The sequence below is a fragment of the Piliocolobus tephrosceles genome, chromosome 5, assembly GCF_002776525.5.
Source record: "Piliocolobus tephrosceles isolate RC106 chromosome 5, ASM277652v3, whole genome shotgun sequence".
Lineage (NCBI taxonomy): Eukaryota > Metazoa > Chordata > Mammalia > Primates > Cercopithecidae > Piliocolobus > Piliocolobus tephrosceles.
In genome coordinates, this window is record NC_045438.1 from 28,365,950 (window position 1) to 28,387,128 (window position 21,179).

The 21,179-nt window shown below is 38.1% G+C and overlaps 1 protein-coding gene across 3 annotated transcripts in view; it reads right to left on the bottom strand.

Annotated features, from left to right (window-relative positions):
* Window positions 1-21,179, bottom strand: part of ARHGAP18 (Rho GTPase activating protein 18) — a 194,535-nt gene that overhangs the window by 19,578 nt on the left and 153,778 nt on the right. For all 3 annotated transcript variants that reach the window (XM_023230605.2, XM_023230606.3, XM_023230604.3), the window contains exons 8-12: window positions 17,436-17,513; window positions 13,504-13,663; window positions 11,493-11,575; window positions 5,630-5,836; window positions 4,211-4,351 (exon numbers count right to left, since the gene is read on the bottom strand). In XM_023230605.2, coding sequence (XP_023086373.2) covers window positions 4,211-4,351; window positions 5,630-5,836; window positions 11,493-11,575; window positions 13,504-13,663; window positions 17,436-17,513 — 669 coding nt within the window. The remainder of the gene's footprint in view (window positions 1-4,210; window positions 4,352-5,629; window positions 5,837-11,492; window positions 11,576-13,503; window positions 13,664-17,435; window positions 17,514-21,179) is intronic.

The following is a 21,179-nucleotide window of genomic DNA, read 5'->3' on the forward strand; positions in this document are numbered from 1 at the left end:
CAGTGATCCATGTTCATTGTATTACCACCCATAAACCCAGAGTTTTGGTATATATCCTTCTTAGAGTCCTTCTGTGATCTATGGCGAAACAAAGGATAATGGTGAAGACTCCATGGATTTAAAGTCATATAGATATGGTTTCAAATTCCAGCTCCACCAATTCCTATCTAGATAACCTTAGTAACTTTAAGATCGGTAATTCTCATTGTCCTCATCTGAAAAAAATTAGACAATAATACACTCCAGTTAGACTACCAAAAATATTACATGAGACAATGTTTATAGAATGTTTAGCATCATGCCTGACCTATGCAAAACATTAAAATCATAGTTATTACCCCCTAAAAATACAGCACTACACCACTCACTGATTCCTAACTTCTTTTTTCACATAGTAACAGATTACGAATCTCTTCAATGTCAAGATACACATTTGTACATTTTCATGGTATTTCGCTGTATAGATATGCCATAACATATTTAACTAGCCACCTCTATTCTTTTGGATTATCTCTAATTTTGGTCAGTGTAAGAAAATGACAATGAACTTAACCACAAATATTTGCTTGCTCATGCTATTACTTTCTTTGGAGGAATTTCTGAGTCCAGTGAAGTGCACGGTTTTCAAGACTTTGCCACATGCCACTGTTCTCTGGAAGGACTCTACCAATTTATATACTCCCATCAACAAGGAAATTACCTACCATCTCCCACCCACCCTCCAGTCTTACACTCCCTCAATCTTTCCTTTGCCTTTCAGCAGTTCCCTGTCATGCACAGAGTAGAAACTTTGCTCTCTATCTCTCTTGAGGCTCACTCCTGCTTCCCCCCTCTGCCCCGTCTCTCTACGCACCTAAGTGGCCAGTTAGTATGACCTGATTTTCTCTCCAAACATTTCAAATATCCCCACTTATATGTCTAATGACATCATACTCAACAGGTCCTAAATTGAAATCATGAAATTGAAAGCAATACCATCTTTCCAATTTCTCAGGCCAAAAATCAGTCATTTTTGACCTCTTTTGTTCTCCTACATGATTTCCATCAGGAAATCTCAATGGCTCTAACTTCAAAACAAAACCCAGAATCCAACCATTTCTCCACTTTCCAATGCTGATACCCTGGTCTGAACCACCATTATCTCTCACCTGGATTACAAGAAACTCTCAAATGATCTCCCTGCTTCTCTTTGCCCCCTTATAGTCTATTCTCAACACAACAGCCTAAGGAATCATTTTAAAACATCGTATAGATTTTCAAGCCTTTGTTTCAAACTCCCATTTCACTCAGAGTAAATCCAAATTTCTAAAGATGATCTGTCTACAAGGCCCTATGCAATCTTGTCCCCTTGCCCCCTGACCTCATTTCACACTACTGTTCCCTCTGCTGGCTTCACTCCAGCTACACTCCCTCCTTAAGGTAAGTTCCTGCCTTAAGGATTTTGCACAGACTATTCTTTCTGCCTGGACTGAGTTTCCTGAGATAGACACACAGGTCAACTCCCTGCCCTTCTTCTTGTCTTTGCTTAAATGAATAATATCCAGACTATCTCAACTTAATAGTGCCAGGGGCTCTCCTTCCCAATTCCCCTTGTTCTGTTGTTTTTATTACTTTTGGAGGATAAACCACATACTAACACATCATATGAATTACTTCCTAGATTTACTTTTATTTTTAGAATTTAAGCTGTAGAAGAGCAGTGATCTTTATATGTTTCGTCCAATAATTTATATTTCAAGTACCCAATAATTCCTGGCACACAGTAGGCACATATCAAGTAACTGTTTAACAAATGAAAAAAATTACCCCCAGGCAATTTCATGCCCTATAGTTTCATATTACATATTTGAATGATTTGGAGGAGAGTCAAGAAAGTACAGCAACCAGACAGAATGAAGGAGGGGGCGTGGCTTACAGCAAAGTAGATGGTCTATGTTCCATCCAAAGGGAACAGCTTCTACTCAATTCCAGGCAATTGCTACCCTGCTCGAAAGCAGGCCCCTTACCGCCAGAAGATGAGGGATGTCCCAACATCCATTTGTTATTCGGATGGTGGTTCAAACTTTCACATTAAATCTTTTAGTTTTAGAATTCTGGCAGTTGCCAGTTGGAAGCAACATGCAAAAAACTCTTGTTACTTAGTGACTTACCACATATCCACAGTATTTGAACTTAGCTTGCACCTCTACTTGTTCTGTAATTGCTTTCTGTGTCTATTTACTCTCCCTAATAAAATGACATAATTTTTTTTAAAAAAACCTTTGGATATTGATTAGAATTTTTTTTTTTTTTTTTTTTGAGATGAAGTCTTACTCTGTCACTCAAACTGGAGTGCAGTGGCACAGTCTCGGCTCACTGCCCCCTGGGATCAAGCGATTCTCCTGCCTTGGCATCCCGAGTAGATGAACTACAGGTGTGTGCCACCACGTCCAGCTAATTTTTATATTTTTAGCAGAGACGAGGTTCCACTGTCTTGGCCAGGCTGGAGATTAGAATTTTTCTACCAAAATGACAGGCCAAATGGACCTCCACCATGGGCTGTGATGTCAGAAGGCTTCCTCTGCAGGTTAGATGGCTCCTCTCTAGTGACACCTGAACAACACTGATTTATTTATCACATCTCAGCTTTACTCCCCAGTGAAGTCTCTCTCATGCGTACTTCCTGTTTTGTAGATGATGGTACCCTGGTCAGGCTTCAATCACATACCTCTGAGCTACATCCCTTCTATATCCCTTCTCCTGGCTCCTCGAGGGTGAGCACCCAGATCCCCGACTCCCTGGGAACACCTAACATAAAGTGGGGGGCTAGCACCAAGGTGGCAGCAGCATTTTGTTAGATGAGTAACTGAATTTCACATAAGGGAAAAACAAAACAAAACTCAAATGCTTTTTTTCCAATAAATGACAAAATTACTGAAATATTCCATCTCCAAAAAGTAAACATTTCATTTTTTCTAAATATTATTAAAAAGGTACACCCCAAATGTTTCCTTAAGTAGATCCTGAGCTTCAGAGTATCACGGCTAAATGCCCTATAAAAAGACAAGGCTATAAAGTCACTTAATATGAATGAGAAGGGCTGCAAAACAGATTTTATTCACATATTTACAATGGTCTTAGAGGTAACAGAACATTCTAAATTTAACCAAAAGCCAAACAAAAATGCTTTCTAAAAGCCTTTAGGATAATATCAAGGCCTTTCTAAAAAAAAAATAAGCATTATTTACAACTTCTCTTTGTGTTTTTAAAGATATTTAAAACTTGATTTAAAATGTTTTACAATGCCAAGAAAGTATTATTTTTTAAGAGTGAGAGATACAAATAAATCTAAGAGAAAAACTTTGTTTTTATGGTTACTGGATCCATAAGCAGGTCAAAACCAAAAATTCAGACAAAGGCTGATAACTGCATTTTCACATTATTCCACAAGATGTCAGCATGTAACTAAACAACTTCAATGGTGGTGGTAGAGGGAGGAGGTGGATTCACTTAAATAGAACAATAGAAACCCGTTCATTTCATGATCTTACGCTACAGCTTTGGTAACTCACTTCATAAACGCATATCCATGTATATTTCATTATTGTAAACCCAGTTCTTAATATATCCTTACAGTACTTTATAAATACAGCTATTTAGATATTTCTTTTTTGAAACACCTTAGTTTTTTTCTTTCCAATTTAGCTCTCAAAATTCTTGTGATCAAATTAAGAACCTCCAAATACTTATTAAGGTCTAGGAATAATCCTCGGCACAACACAAACATTAACCTATTTGTCTCTCTGGATTAGCTATTTTCCCCCATTCTACAGATGAGAGAAATTTAGAAAAAAATGTCAGTGGTTCACATGGGGTTACTTACTCACTCTATATATTCAGTAGGCGACTAGAGTCTCTACAGGAGAGGTAGGGGTAGGGGTAGGTGTAGGGGTGTGTGTGTGTGTGTGTGTGTGTGTTCAGTCTTGTCTTGATATCCTCCTTTGTTCCCCATTAACAGCTCACATGCTGAGTCACCAACACCTGACCAACTATCAATCCTGATCATTAGCAGCAGTAGTAGGAAGATAGTTACTGATGTCTTTCACTTACAAGTAGTACCAAAGCCTAGTAAGTGGTAGAAAGTCATACTACAATGACATTAAATACAAATTTTTGGTATTAAAAAATAACTTAAAATCTGAATAGATACACATCTCCACTATTTCCTTACATCATTTGTACTCTTATCTTGCTTTTCATATTTTTCTCGGTCATAAGCCATTTTCTTCAGCAGTTTCTTCATGGCTCTTTTATCCTTTTTATGATTTTCCGTGTTTTGCTTCCTCACTTGGTTTACAATAAACTTGGGAATCTACAGAGAAAAGGAATTAATCTTAGAGAGGAAAAAGAAATGCCAGCATTTTAAACTACAGAAAAAAACTATATTTTTTAAATTTCAAAAGGAGTAAAGAGTTTCTTCTCTTTTGGTAAGATTGCCATTCTCCATGCACTATTCATTAAATCTGTGAAAAGAAAGTGCTTCATATTATTCACTTACCAGGTGTGCAGGGCATCCACGTGGTGTAATTCACCACCCACTGTGGAAGGTTCCAAAAGAGGCTTTGTGAAGTTCAAGGACACAGTGGCCTTCTTCCATGCCACACTGGAGACCCCCTGAGGTGACGAGCAGTAGAAGCCACCACCTCCATAGGTCTTTCCTTTTGCAGCCTCCTACCTACAGCCCTGCTAGCTAACCTGAAGTCCCCTTCTAATAACCAGCTAGCCTCTGCTGTCATGAGAGAAAGAACAACTCCCCAAGAAACAAGAGCTGACAGGTAGCTGGCAAAAATCCAGGACAAATTTATCCTAAGAAATCACATTAGCAAAACCAAAATATTTTAAGGTATCAAAATGTAACCATGAAATAATGTTGACAAACATTGAGATTTAATAAATGGATATTGATTTTTTATTAAAAAACACATTTGAAATCATCTACATCAGTTGTCTTTTTATAGATTATAAAGACTTCAGGATCTAAATATCATCACTCTTTTTAACAAATTAATGTTTGGAAGTTCCTCAAATAAGAGATTGAAATATTCAATATTATAATTTTGCTTGGAATTCCTTTAGGTCATTTTTTTCTACATGCTTATAAGATGCCTCACTGAAAAATTATAAATTTCATTGGAAAATGAGCACCTAATCAACGAAGGCTCTCAGCCACTACCATCCACTGATAAGCTGTCAAAACAAGCTCAAAATAAGCGTAAAACAGAGGAAACCATTTTAAAAGATGTTCTCAGCAATAAGGGTACAAAATGCATGCACCCCTTTCAATAAAGGGTCTATGAATAAGAACTGAATAATCTGAAACGAAGATAGCATGGGCTTTTAAAAACAGAGCAGGACTTTAAAACACTGAGAAATGGGAAAATAAGCAGAAGTAAATAAAAAGTACTTCTTACGAGGCATGTTTTGACATAATTTTAAAACAGAAATTCACACAGCCCTCCTTACCTATATGAATAAAATGTCTTTAATATTTTCTGCACTCACAAATTTTAAATTTAATTTAATACAGCTAATAACAAACATGTAATATGTTTTTAAACTACTAAGAACAAAGCATATGATATATACTTACAGTCCACAGAAGTTTTTGATACTTAATCAATAAGTGCATGGTATTTGCTGTCCCAGCTGCCATTACAAATTCTCGCTGTTCACTGGACTTCAATCCCAACGCATGACACATAAAGAGATTTGGGGCCATGACCATTGCTACATTCATGACTGTCATTTTATTTTTTTCTTTATTATCTATTACTCTTTGGAGAAATTCAAGAAGGGCCTGAAACAGAAATGACTCTTTTGAGATTGGTGTCATATATGAAGATAAAAGATTAAAGCACTGTCGCATATGCAATTTTTATTTCATTAAAAAAAACAAGTTGTGTATAAGCACAGTCAACTAATCACATCCAACAGGCCCTGTTACCAAAACTTCTCCATTTGGTTGATGCTCCCTGAGATAGAAATTTGCTTCTACTAAGGACCATGGTGCTGGAGAATGAAGCAGGGATGGCACATAGCTGAACTAGGGAGCAGAGAGAGGAGAGGGGAAGTGTCAGACCTCTGGCCTATGGGAGTCATGGAGAGCTGAAAAGTAATTGAAAACATCATACAAACATTTGCCTGTTTCAGGAAGTGCTGCACTTTCCTATGTAGAGACTTTTAAAAATTACCTCAAAAAGGGTCATTCGACTCCAGTTTCATTTGCTTTAAGGCAATCAATATCTGGCTGATATGGAACTTATAAAGAATGAACCAGGCACTGGGCATGGTGGTATACACCGGTAGTCCCAGGCCCTGGGCATGGTGGTGCACACCTGTAGTCCCAGGCACTGGGCATGGTGGTGCAAACCTGTACTCCCAGGCACTAGGCATGGTGGTGCACACCTGTAGTCCCAGATCGGTGGGAGGATCATCCGAGCTTAGGAGTTCGAGTCCAGCCTAGGCAACAGAGAGAAAACCTGTCTCGGAAGCAGAGAAGAGAAGACAAGAGAAGACAAGAAGAGAGGGGAGGGAATATTGTGATAGAAAAAGCAGAGAAATGAGGAAAGACCAAAGAGAAATTTCTTTCTTTTTTTTTTTTTTTTTTGAGACCAGGTCTTGCTCTATTGCCCAGGCTGTGAGAGATCATAGCTCACTACAGCCTGAAACTCCTGGGCTCAAGTGATCCTCCTGCCTCAGTCTCCAGAGTAGCTGGGACCACAGGTGCATGCTACCATGCCTGGCTAATATTTTTATTTTTCATAGAGGCAAAGTCTTGCTATGTTGCCCAGGCTGGTCTTGAACTTTTGAGTTCAAGAAATACTTCCACCTCATCCTCCCAAACTGCTAGGATTACAGGCATAAGCCACCATACTCAGCTGAGAATTTTTTTTTTTAAAATGAATGAATAAAAGGAACTTTTCATAAGAACAGGTTAGGTTATGCTCAGCTTGATGCCACGTACATCCACCCCTATTGCAGACATTCATTGTCCTCTGAAACTACCTTCTCCAAAAGACAAAGGCAGCTGAGGTCGCCCTACTCTAACAGGGCTTAAGGCTTCAGATTTTTCTTTTGCCTTCTTCATTTGTTCTAGAACAACAGTAACTAATAACTGCACAGGTATTCAATGTTCTCTATGAATGAGGCAGTTTATGAAGCACATTACAGAGATTACTTAATCCTAACTTGGAGACAGATGCTGTAATTACCTCCATTTTACAGATGAGAAAACAATGTTTGGAGAATGTAAGTAACTTCCTGGTGGTCATACAGCTAGCAAACCCTGAGAAAGAATTTAATTACATGTCTATCTGGCTTTTGTTTCTAAATTCTTAACTACTAAAAGAATCAGTTTTTCATAGTTAGCCTAAAATCCCTACCCTAAAAAAGCCAAATATACTATACTAAAATGGAAAAAGGAAAAAAAGTGTCTATCTTTCAAAGAATTTCAGGAAAAACAATTACTGTAAGTTCTAACAGGTTGTTCTTGAATCAAGTTTAGCTGCTATATAGATCTTGAAAATTTGAAACAAATTAAGGATAGAGCTTTAATATCTAACAATGAGATTTATGTATCTAATTTCCAGTACAGTGCTCAGGAAGTTAAATCGTAATCCAAGCATAAAGTTATATAAAACAACATGTTCTCAAATGAGGACAAAAGATTAATTGAAGTTTAGAAAAAATATTTAATTTTGTTCCACAGAGACCAGAATAATTGTTCAGGGACCAGTGTATCTCTTTCTTTATGAGCATAAATTACAGAGATTAGGTAATAAACCATTTTAATTGTGGTGTGCATATGTAATAACGTTACTCAAAATATTACTATCAGAATACTAGAGAATAAGAGAGTTGATATAAAGTTAACGAAATGTTAGCCCAGCCCTTGCTGAAGGAATGCAGAATTTTCTATCTGAACCTTAAGAATTTCCCCTTTTTATAAATATTTTTTTTATTTCAATAGTTTTTGGGATATAGGTGGTTTCTGCTTACATGGGTAAGTTCTTTTGTGGTGATTTCTAAGATTTTGGTGCGCCTGTCACCTGAGCACTGTACAAGGTACCCAATATGCAGTCTTTTATCTCTCACCCTTCTCCTATGCTTCCCCCGAGTTCCCAAAGTCCAGTGTATCATTCTTATGCCTTTGCATCTTCATAGCTTAGCTCCTACTTATAAGTGAGAACACGCAATATTTGGTTTCTCATTCCTGTGTTACTTCACTTAGAATAATGGCTTCTGGTTCCATCCAAGTTGTTGCAAAGGCCATTATTTCATTCTGTCTTATGGCTGAATAGTATTGCATGGCGTGTGTGTGTGTGTATGTGTGTATCTATCACATTTTTTTTTTTTTTTTTTCTGAGACAGAGTCTTGCTCTGTTGCCTGGGCTGGAGTGCAGTGGCCGGATCTCAGCTCACTGCAAGCTCCGCCTCCCGGGTTTAAGCCATTCTCCTGCCTCAGTCTCCCGAGTAGCTGGGACTACAGGCGCCCACCACCTCGCCCGGCTAGTTTTTTGTATTTTTTAGTAGAGGAGGGGTTTCACCGTGTTAGCCAGGATGGTCTCGATCTCCTGACCTCGTGATCTGCCCGTCTCAGCCTCCCAAAGTGCTGGGATTACAGGCTTGAGCCACCGCGCCCGGCCACATTTTCTTTATACACTCATGAGAACTTCTCCTGTTTCCAAAAGTATTTACTTTATCACCACCCTGGGGGTATCAATCCCCCAGGGGAAAAGCCAGGTTTGAGTCCCAGCACATTTACTTATTAGCTGGGTATGATGTTAAATCTTTATATACCTCTGCTCTTTAAAGCTTTCTTATTTGTAAAATGGGAATACTTATCTCTCAGCCTGGAAGGATTGAGACAATGTATATAATGAGCTTCTTAAAACTACAAGAAAGATAAATGTCAAGAATTATATTAACATGGATCCCCTCTTGCTATCTTAAAATCAGTCTTCAATATGGTTCCAAGTCAAAGGTAGGTGTGATCATTTGTCCAAATGCATCATAATTCAAAGTAAAAAGGAACTGTGGGCCGGGAGCAGTGGCTCATGCCTGTAATCCCAGCACTTTGAGAGGCCGAGGTGGGCGCATCACCTGAGGTTGGGAGTTTGAGACCAGCCTGACCAACATGGAGAAACCCCATCTCTACTAAAAATACAAAATTAGCCAGGTGGTGGCGTGCACCTGAAGTCCCAGCTACTCGGGAGGCTGAGGCAGGAGAATCGCTTGAACCCGAGAGGCGGAGGTTGCGGTGAGCCAAGATCATGCCACTGCACTCTATGCACTCTAGCTTGGGCAACAGGAGCGAAACTCTGTCTCAAAAAAAAAAAAGTAACTGTGGTTAAGTAGCTTGCCCAAACACACCTGTCATTTCACTATCACGCCAAGTTGTGGTATTTAACATGGTGCCTCCTAACCCTTAGACTTGCTGTAGCAATATTCCAAACAAGTCATGCACGTGATTCTGTCCTTCAGATGACAACTGAAGGCGTGTTGCTAGCCGTGGATAAGTCAGGGAATTTTGCGTTAGGCTTCCTGAAATTATATTGCACTGGAGTTTCCCTTCCCTTTTACAGAACTAAATTTATGGCTTATTCTTTGCACATATGGCATTCTTGTTAAAATGTTCTATTATTAAAGTTCTGGTTTGAAACCTTCAGCAGAGCTGGCTAATTAAGTCACTAAAGCTGAAGTAAACATGTAAAATTACTTGTTTGCATCTTCCAGTTTTTTACCAAAAATAGTACTTCCCCCCGCTTAATTAAAAAATTATGTTTCCAATAGCCTCATACACAAAATGTAAGCACTATCCTATAATTAAAAAAAATTTTTTAATAGAATTTTTAAAAGAATATGCCTGGGACTTTGAGGGCAAAGTCCAAAGAAGAGTTCCAGATCAGCCACACCCAAAGCAGCTATATTGAATTGAGTGCTTCCTCCCACAACGACTTGAACTCATTTGAATGTAGGGGTATCTTAAGTAAATCACAAGTCTTGCAATACCCACCGCACACTGGTCATTGATAGGGCGGTCACCCAAAGATGTGCCAAGAAAAAGTCAATGAGTAAGAAAAAGATGTTCCTCCCTATTTCTGAGTAGTTGAAGCCCTGTGTTGGGAGCACTGCTGACAAGCAGGGGACATGTTGGATCATCAGCCCTACTTTGTCCTGGGCCGTATGCCCGTCTCAGCCACAATCTACACACACTTACACAGCAGCCCTGGGCATATACTCTTCGAATATAACCCTTTCTGAATTGACCTCTGTCTCAAAAGCAAATTGAACCAAAACCTAATGCTGCCTTCTGGGTTATTCATTTGACAACCAGTGAAGCAAAAGGGTTTTTTTCTGACTTAGGAAAGGGAATAGCCCTTTGGAAGTTCTCCTGTAGCAGACATAGCGTTTTTACCTCCAGTAATCCCCATAAGCTGCTTCATCAAGAAAAGTTGAATATTAATATTCATTCCATGGCATTAAAGAACTATCAGTCACACAGTTACAATTCAAGGAGTTTTAATGAATTAAGAGAAAAAAATTCCAAGATGTACCAAGTAGTACATTTTTTTTCTTAACTTGAAAGTTCTTTTCACGAGGAGATTTCATTTTAAATAGAAAAAAATGAAGAGGGTAAAGAAGCCCTCTACCCATATACAAAATATTTTTACGGCAAGGGCAAAACTTAAGATAATACTTTTACTAAGTTAATTCTTTTTTCTTTTTCTAAGAGTTTATAATTAAACCTTTTACAACTACACTGTAAACTCTGCTGTTAAGGAAAGTAAATCAGTGTGGCACAATCCCTGATTATAAGAGCTTCTGACAACACTTATAATAGATGGTATTAAGTCATATAAACATTAGACCAAATCACTTCAAAATGATGCTCTAAATCAGAAACTCAGGATAAACCCTTAGAGAAATAACTAGAATTGTTTGAGTTGGTCTATATTTTGGCTAACAAATGTATCAAATCACCATTATGACTTACTTCAAAATTTACCATTTCTAACTACAAAATGTAATATCTTTAGGTAGTAGTGGGTTATATTTGATGAGCCTTAGAATTTTTGTTTTAAACATTTATATTTTACCTTACTGCTAACTGCTTATTAAATACAATTCGATAAACACACACACACACACACACACAAAAAGGAGAAAAAAACTAAAAACCACCCATGTTTCCATTAACCAATGAACCTCAATCATCTGGTTTGGAAGAATATATGTTATAGTGAAAATTTAAAAAATAAAATAAAAAATATTAGTAACATAACCTCATAAAGAGTTAAAAACTTTCACCCTCTGTCCTTAAAAGTAGGCTTTTTTCTTTTTAGACTTTTATGACCATGTCCAAGATACACATCTTATTGCTTTGCAACAAATAGTGAAAAATTACTGTGCTTAGTTCTAAGGGATATTTAATGTAAATTAACTGAGCTGACCTTCAGTGTGTCCCTGTTTGCATCAGGTAGGAGGATGACAAGAAGGTTCAAAGCCTGTAGCTGCTGCTTCTTGGTTGGAAGATCTGCAGAAAAATTAAATAAATCTGAACTCTTCTCTTTAGTGAACATTTTCCTTTACTTTCTTTTTTCATGTTTTAAGGAAAAAGTTATTTGGCATAAACATGACTGTAAAACCTAAGACACAACGACTGAGCAGCAAGCCTTGTTGAGAGTGTGTTTATGGGAGATCAGCAGAAGCAGCTGCTGTTAGGAGCTTCCTCTCTCTCAGAATGCTCACTTCCAACTGTGATCATATGACGCGCGGCCTTATGTTTGCAGACACACAACAGTGCTTTGGAAATAATTTTAACTTCTGCATGATAATTATTCCCCAATGAAAAGACATAGAGGATTGGACCTTCCACGATATGGTATCAGGGTGCATCTGTAGCAGTGAAGTTTGTTTCTTTTAATGGCGAGTGAACAAATGCATGGTAAGAGTCCATTAATTCCAACAGGAATATGTAAAATATGGCCTGGAACACGATAGGTGCTTATAAATGCCTGTGGAATAAATTAGAAAACCAAGCAGCAATTCAACAGTCTAAGAGGTGCATTATTATCATTGATGCTATCATTTTCAGCAGCCCTTCCCCTATTTAAGTAATACTCATGGATATTTAGAGTCATTCCAGCATTTCTTTTCAGCAATAAATTTGGTCCTCAAATCCATATCCAGGAAATGTATGCAACGTAGCACAATTTAAACATTAAAAAGTATTTCCAGCAGAAGGTAATTTATTCTGTTTAAAGAAGAAACATGTTAAAAAATAAATACTTTAAACAGAAGATGATTTCAGTTTCATCTCTCCTAGAAATTCTGAAGAAATGTCATGATACGAGATGACTCATGAAACCATCTCAATATTGTATGTGTTAAGAATAGCCTGGCAGTTCTGGTTGAAACTGTAGCTCACTGCAATTTTTTTTTTTTTTTTTTTCTGAGTCGCAGTCTCACTCTGTCTCCCAGACTGGAGTGCAATGGTGCAATTTCGGTTCACTGCAACCTCAACCTCTCGGGTTCGAGCGATTCTCTGCCTCAGGGAAGCAGGGATCACAGGTGCACACCACTACGCCTGGCTAATTTTTGTATTTTTAGTAGAGACGGGATTTCACCATGTTGGCCAGGTTGGTCTCGAACTCCTGACCTCAAGTGATCTGCCCGCCTCAGCCTCCCAAAGTGCTGGGAGCTCACCATAATTATTAATAGTGCCCCTCTTTCATTCTTATAAGTGTCTCTGTTTAAAAGATAAAGATACAGTTACTTGAAGGCAGTGATCGCATTTTTACTTTTCTTCATGGCCTCTAGGTGTAAAATGGATAATTAGGTCAGTAGATAAACCTTATAAGATGTGGGTTCACTGGAAAAAGAATCGAGAACTATTAGAGACACTAATGTGTAACTTGCCCAAGATGACAAAACGGCAGTACATAAGCAGCAGCTTGTGACCTTCCACCAATGAGGCAGCAGAATGCTTTGCTCCACATTTCTGCATGACAACGTCAGAATTTAATTTTTCAAGAAATGCTCACAGACCCTACCGCTTCTCCTTGTGCTTTTATAGTAACCGTTCATCCACAACTTCTCCAGTAAGAGTTGCTTTTTAACACTTGGCAAGAAAATTGTATCAGGGATCTGACATGACTCATTCTATTATAAGAGAAACGTGAAGTTTCCAGGTTTTAACACTGAAATATATTGTATTGCTTCAATGTCATGCAATTAATCTGTACCCAAAGAGAACATTCTGTTATCTGTTTACTCAGAAATGCATATTTATAAGAAAAACGGAAAACAATGCATGGCAGCTGAGCACCCACCGACATCAGTTGAGTCAATATGTCCACCCAAATACGTCTGGTTACGTTCTTTGTGATGCCAAATGTCATTAAAACAATTAACATAGATGGCACCAGCAGAAGGACCGCTTCAAAGAGGGAGAGCACTTACTCTGGACAGCCTGAAAGGCTTTGAGATACTCCACACCGAGCAATGGCTGAGGCAACTCCCGAATGAAGAGCTTCAGCAGGCTGGCAGCATCATGCTGTTTGACACTTTCCCAATTAAAAGTCCCTTCATAAAACTTTGCTTCTAGTTCTTGGCAAAGATTCTGATAGGCACAGGAAAAAAAAAAAAAAAAAAAAGCAGCAGCTTTAAGTGCATTTTTTTCTTGCAGGGAGTATGATACATTTTCACTTTCAAGAGATTCTGCTCTTTAGACAAGACAAAGCAAACTACCAAAAGTCAGTATTTCTTTTACTCAGAAAAAAACTACTCCTCTCCTCTAATCCAAATGTACTTTACCAATAAAAAACTGTACCTAAGGCCAAAAAACATTTTAATATTTATACTTTTTCCTGGACATTCCACAAACTGTAAATAATAAAGTTTTAATTAAGAGATTTGGTTAAAATAATTTTTCCATTTTGGGGTTCCATCTACATATTATAAATCTTCATTAAATTAAGAAAAAAATCATTAAAAAAGAAGTACGTTTTAAATTATTTAGAAGTATATTACATAACAAAATACATATTCAATCTCTGGGCCGAAAAAAAGGCTACCTCTGATTAGTCACCTATGGGAAATGGAAAACCCAATTTTAAAGCAAACGAGGCATGAAAATACATCAGTATACCTGTCTTTTTTTTTTTTTTTTTGAGACAGAGTGTCGCTCTGTCACCCAGGCTGGAGTGCAGTGGCCGGATCTCAGCTCACTACAAGCTCCACCTCCCGGGTCTACGCCGTTCTCCTGCCTCAGCCTCCCGACTAGCTGGGATTACAGGCGCCCGCCACCTCGCCCAGCTAGTTTTTTTTTTTTTTTTTTTGTATTTTTTTAGTAGAGATGGGGTTTCACCGCGTTAGCCAGGATGGTCTCGATCTCCTGACCCCGTGATCCGCCCATCTCGGCCTCCCAAAATGCTGGGATTACAGGCTTGAGCCACCACGCCCGGCCCAGTATACCTGTCTTTAATGCACAGCCATCCTGCTGCCAGCTGCGGAAAACAATCTGAGTCCACGCAGAATCAGAAATATCTAGTTCACTTACCTCAGAACTCTACAATATTTGTCAGGCAAATTATTACTAATAAATCAACTGAGTTCCGTAATTACTATTTTTTGTATACTTCTTTACTATACATAAATCCTACCATGTTAAAAACCCTCACAAGTTTCTCTCACTTTCCTCTATTACATGAAACCATTCTCCCAAAGTATGTTTTCTGTTTTCTTGTAAGGCAAATTACCACATTTTCTCTTCCCAACACAACAACCATTCTCTACCCTCAATTATTTTTGTAACTGATGAACTAGGTGAAGGGGAGTGGGCACAGACAGAAAAAGAAATAGGGAGGAGGGAAGGGGAAGGGAGGAAAGGATGGAGAAAAGGAGGGGAAAAAAAGAGGAGGGAGGGAAAAAAAGAGGAAGGAGGAAAAGATAGAAAAAGGGAGTGGGAGACAGGGAGGGAAGGGAGAGGACAGAGAGGAGGGATGGAGGGAAAGAATGAGGGAGGAAAGGACAACAGAGGAACATCCAGAGAAGAGAGGCAGAAAGAATGGAGGGAGAGGGAGAGAGAATAGTACAGAAAAATTTGGTGGGGCCAGGGAGAAAAGAGACAACCAAAATTTTTGCATATTATCTTTTAAATTATTTATAATGGACCAGCTGCTGCATAATTTGGCATATGACAACAGGCTGGGTTGAAGAGTTGAGCCAGCTGAATCCACTTAATTGGCCTTCTTAGAAATTATACTTAGTTAAACTTGTCCTTCTGCCAGCCTTCTCAATGCAAAGTAAAATCTGCATTATATTCACTATTCTGTACTAAGTAAATGTATTTTTGCCTCCTGTGAGCTGGCCATCGCAGTCTGCTAGTGAGGGCCTGAGTGCTTTCAACGGTGAATTAGGGACTATCTTGCTAATATGGGTAATATGAGGTTATATTTGTTACCTGTTTCTGAGGAACTATATCTTTGTTAGTGAATGTAGTTACTAGAACTTGTCTCAGAACCACACAATGTCCATGACTGACTAGTGGCAAACGTGCTGTAGGTGTTACATGAAGTGAGACAATGACAAACTATGAAACTTACAAATACGTCTAAATATTTGGGGGACGTCTAAATATCAGACGCCAAACCCAGGGGACACAAGTGGAAGCTTATGATCCGAATATAGCAGGCTACTCAAATCCTATTAAAATGAGATCACTATGCAGTAAGAGCCAAGGAGGTCGAAACTGGTGTCCTAAATCAAGGCAACTTATCTAAATAAGCAGGTGATGCAAACTGTGAAATGTGTAAGAGTAATTCGAATCCTGGCCACACCACAGCCCATTAGAAGCAGGCCAGGACAGTGTGCACTCTCCAAGAAACACTTAGTCCTGATACAGTTCTAAAGGTTTCATAAAGAATGTTATGAAAGTGAAGAGAGAATATCTCTCTTCTCTCCTATTTTCTCTTGGATTTTCAAATTCAGGAAGACAATGCGTTGGATGTAGGCAGTGGTTACTTGTGCTATCTCAGTGCAGAGGTAAAGGTGAATTTGGAAGATAGGGTAAAAGTGAATAGTTAATGGCTGCTTTCCAGATACAGCTACAATTCCAAGTATGAGTCCCCTTGACATTTAAATCCCCTGAGGGGATATGTAGTATGCATCCCCTGTAGGGTAATTCCATCTTTATCATGCATTCATTGGAAGCTTCATCCCCCACAGCAAAAAGTGAGGCACAAAGATGACAGCAGGAGGATACATGGTGCCCCAGAGAGAAGAAAAGGCAAGGGAGAAGGGAGGGCTCAAATTGGGAACTCTGGGAATTATTCTTTCACCAGCCAGACTCAGGCTACCCTGGATGCAGCAAGACAGGGGACTGTGTGAATTACGAAGGTGGTTGAGAGTGTCTCGTCTGACCGGCTCACTAAGACTAATTATGCATAGGATGCCAAGGCCCTCCATCTGCTGGAGTCTATGATTCTGGCTTTTTTTTTTTTTTTTTTTTTAATCTTTTGAGACAATGTTGCACACTGTTGCCCGGGCTGGAGTGCAGTGGCACGATCTTGGCTCACTGCAACCTCTGCCTCCCAGGTTCAAATGATTCTCCTGCCTCAGCCTCCTGTGTAGCTGGGAATACAGGTGCCCAACACCATGCCCAGCTAATTCTTTGTATTTTTAGTAGAGACAGTGTTTCACTATGTTGACCAGGCTGGTCTCGAACTCCTGACCTCATGATCCACCCACCTTGGCCTCCCAAAGTGTTTTTTATTTTTAAGAAACAGGGTCTTATTGCTCTGTCACCTCAGCTGGAGTACAGTGGGACAATGAGAGCTCACTGCCACATGGAACTCCTGGGTTCAGGCAATCCTCTCCACTCAGCTTCCTGAGTAGCTGGAACTCCAGGTGAGCACCACAGTGCCTGGCTAATTTTTTTAAATTATTTTTTGTAGACACAGGGTCTCACTTTGTTGCCCAGATGGTCTTGAATTCCTAACCTCAAGCAATCCTCCCGCTTTGGCCTCCCAAAGTGCTGGGATTACAGGTGTGAACCACCGTGCCCAGCCCTAACTTTTGTAAACTCAATTGCTACTACTCATCCTGGCCAAATCTATCACAACTATCCCCACGCCATTAATATTTTAACTCATCACATTCTCTTGTCATTGTATTATTATAGGTAATATGGTGATTTTGAAAAAAAAAAAAAAAAAACCAGAGGGGACTGTAAAAAAAACTAAACTGAATGATAAAAGGTTTTATTGTTTTATTTTATCTACTTTACTAACAATGGAAAAAAGGGGTGGAGAGGACAAGCTTTTTTAGCTTTTAAAATGCATAAATGTAAATAAACAATAAAATGTTTACAATTAGTAGAACTCAGAGATTACCTTGATTCTAATGGCAGCTCCAGGGATTCGTAAGAGGCCTTCGGTTTCCAAACCTCCCTCTTCAATTCGAGAAATTAGCTGTGCATAAACAGAGAAACATTCTAGTTTCGATATTTGTAACAGGTACAATTCCAAATTTAACATCTGTTTCACATGTAAATAAAACTGATTACAATGACATGTAAACTGGATTTTACGAGGTGTTGAATGCTATTGCACTACCACTGTCCTTCAAAACAATAAGTCCAGAAACTTTTGTTGTAATTTAGAAAAAGTTGGGCCTTATGCTACTTTATAACAGAAGTGTGTAATTTCACACAACAGCTGTGGTACTCCAAACAAACAGAATAAAGATGCTCATTGTTTAAAAGCAACTAAGAACATCTATTTATTCTGCTTTTCCAGAAACCTACATTCTGCAATCAAATAAATCTTATGAAAATCTAACATTTGCATATTTACATCTCATTTTTAGCTTGTTCCAAGAAAGAATTATTTATGACATGCAGGAAAAAAAAAAACTGTTTGCAAATATTCATTTTTAAGCCTTTGGTGTTAAACAGAGAAAAATGTCCTTGTATATGGCCTCTAAGTCATACCTGATGCCCAATGAATACACTGATCTAACTCCAGATTCCCACAAAAAGCATTTTTGTTTTTGTTTTTTAAAAGAGCAGAAACCCGCAAAAATAAGGCAAATGGAGAAATTACAATGACTATTGGAGGCTAAGAAGAAGATAAAAGAGTGGTCAGATTCTTGGTAAAGTGATCTTCTTGGAGTAGGCATTCCCTGAGCAGTACACAAAGCCTTTATAGAACATATTCTGCTATCTTAAGAAAATCAGTTTTCATATCCTCGTTTAAATACAAGGCATTTCCTAGCATCATACAGGTTTTCCTCCCTGGCACCCATTCTCATTTCACAATTGCCTTCTCTACTTTATAAGAGACAGACCTATCCTTCACTCATTCACAATCTTACTATAATATTCTCTGCATGCCCCAAGGCATAAAATCTTCTAGAGTATCAAAAGAATGTAAAAAAAAAAAAAAAAAAAAAAAAAAAAATTCAGGGAAGCCTCCTTTAATGATTAAACAAGACTCTATAAACTACCTAGAGCTTACTGTTTTCCCCTTGCACATAAAAGTGTCTGTTAGGAGCAAAGCCTGGCATCATAAATCAGGTCTTTTGACCTTTGTCTCGATATTCTGAAGTTAGATATATTGTAGGATGTGGACACTGGAAGAGATGTCAACTTTTCTTTCAAGACTTTGCCTCTTCTATTCCTGGGTTATATTATGGCCAAAGAATGCACTGATATTGAGGAAGTCAGATAAGAATTAAGCATAGTAGTCTCAAAATTCTCCTAAGGATTATTAGGAAAAGAGAAGCATCTTTGATCAGTCAAAGCAGTACAGGATTTTTAAAAATTCTTCTGGAATATTTTCCAAGACCACATTTTTCAAGTAACACTGGATAAAAACCCACAGCAAAAATTTTAGGCAAATTATTTTAGATCAGATGGGTGTTATTCAAAATAAAGCATTTAAAACCAAATTTAACCAATATTCAATGTATGGCCAATTTTCATTTTATTTGATCTTATAAAATGTTTCTAGTCTGGCGGGGCACGGTGGCTCACGCCTGTAATCCCAGCTCTCAGGGAGGCAGAGGCGGGAGGATAGCTTGAGCCCAGGAGTTCGAGACCTGCCTGGGTAATATAGCGAGACCCTGTTCTCCACAAAAAGGAAAAAAAAAAAAAAAAACAAAAAAAAAAAAATGTTTCTAGTCCTATTAACAAAATGTACAATTGTATGCTAACTGCTGGAGCAAATTAGTTTTCAGCAACATATGCCTTTCACTTTCATTAAGTACACAGGAAAAAGTGATTGTGACTTCTAAATAACTGAATGAGCATAATTTCTGCATTTTAATATTTGAGTACTTTTCATTATTCTCTAAGGCTAAAAACCAGCACCCAATAGTTATGTACATATATCGTCAGAAGGAATGCCATGTGTTTTCTCATATATCTCACTCTGAAAATAACATATTTTTAGCTACTACATTATACTGCATTATTAAAATATAAATAATACTTTATAGCTTTCCTTTTATTATCAGGATTAAAATAGAGATGAAAAATAACTACATTGACCCATACATTTTAATGATGCTGTTTTTACTAATTTACCTATGTTCTGTAATTTCTCAGTAATTTTCATAGCATTTCTCAAAATATATATTACATACTTATGTGAATTGAAAAATGAAATGAAAATACAGACTCTGACACAAAGTATGGCTGAGTTGGCTGATTCATTTGACAGTGAAAACACTAGATTTGATAATTAGGTTATAAGGCAGACTTTTTTCATAGATTAAAATTAACAATATTTCTATTTCCCCACCCTTCTAAGAATATAAGGTTTAAACAATGTACCTCTGAGTAAAATAATAATATAACAGATACAGGTTCATGGATACTAGATAAGCTTTGTTAGTGCCCTTTCTGGGTATATAAGCTCAAAAAATAGTCCTCTAAAGATTGGTAATGAATCTTCTTGCAAATCAGTCATTTCTAATTTTTCCCCTTTAACAAAACAGAGATAAGACCTAATTGAGTTGTCAGCTGATAAATCAAAACTTTTTTTGTGAGAGATCACTGTGATTTTTTGCTTATAATTCACAGGGGATGCAAACAGATGAGTGTTATCTACAAGTAAACTTTTTATATGCTCCTTTATTTTTCATAGAAACAAAAATACTTTAAGGCCATTATCCAATCCTTCAAACAGATAGACAGCCAGAGTCTGCAGAATGTTAAGGGACCAAAAATATAAAATAACCAACTAAATAAATAAATAAAAATTCGAGAGAAAATGACAAAGGGAGAATTTTCTTAATAGACTGGATGCAATCCTCAGGCAGATCACGTGGTATCATTGAGCCTCCACAGAAACTGAAGCTCGCTGTATTTCTGTGGTGTGATGGTGAATTTTGTGTGCCAATTTGGCCAGGTTATAGTGCCCAGGTGTTCAAACACCAGTCTACATGTTGCAGTGACAGGTTTTGTTGTTGTTGTTGTTGTTGTTGTAACAGCAGACTTTGAGTAATGAAAATTATTTAATACTCTCTATAACGCGGTGGGCCTCATCCAAACAGTTGAAGGCCTAAAAGATTTTGGTTTCCCAAAGCAGCAGCAATTTTGCTTCAAGATTGCAACAAAGAAACACTGCCTGTTTCCAGCCTGCAGCTTTTCCACTCAAGATGGTAGCAACAACTCTTGCCTGAGCTTCCAGTCTGCTAGCCTGCTCTACATATTTCAGACTTGTGAGCCCCACAATTGTGTGAGCCAATTAAAAAAAAAAAATCTCTTCATCTCACTCTAAATATATCCTATTGCTTCTGTTTCTCTGGAGAACTTTGACCCAGGAAAGGATGCTGCTGAGATCCCTGCTTTGTATGGGCTTTGGTATATACTAAATTGCAACTGTTACTGACAGAAGAATTTGAATATGTAGCCTGTATTTGTCAGCCTCCTCCTGGTAATCACAGGTACTGCTGACAGCTCTCCACAGATACACGTTCTGCACGCGGTGGCTAGCAGGGGCTGATGGGTGGGACAAACTGTGTAGAACAAAGTTTGTCAGGAGAAATAATGAGATGCAGGTTTGAATGTAGTGGTAGATATGAGAGGAAAAAAGCACCAAATGTTAGTAGGTAAGACAGGGAACTGACTA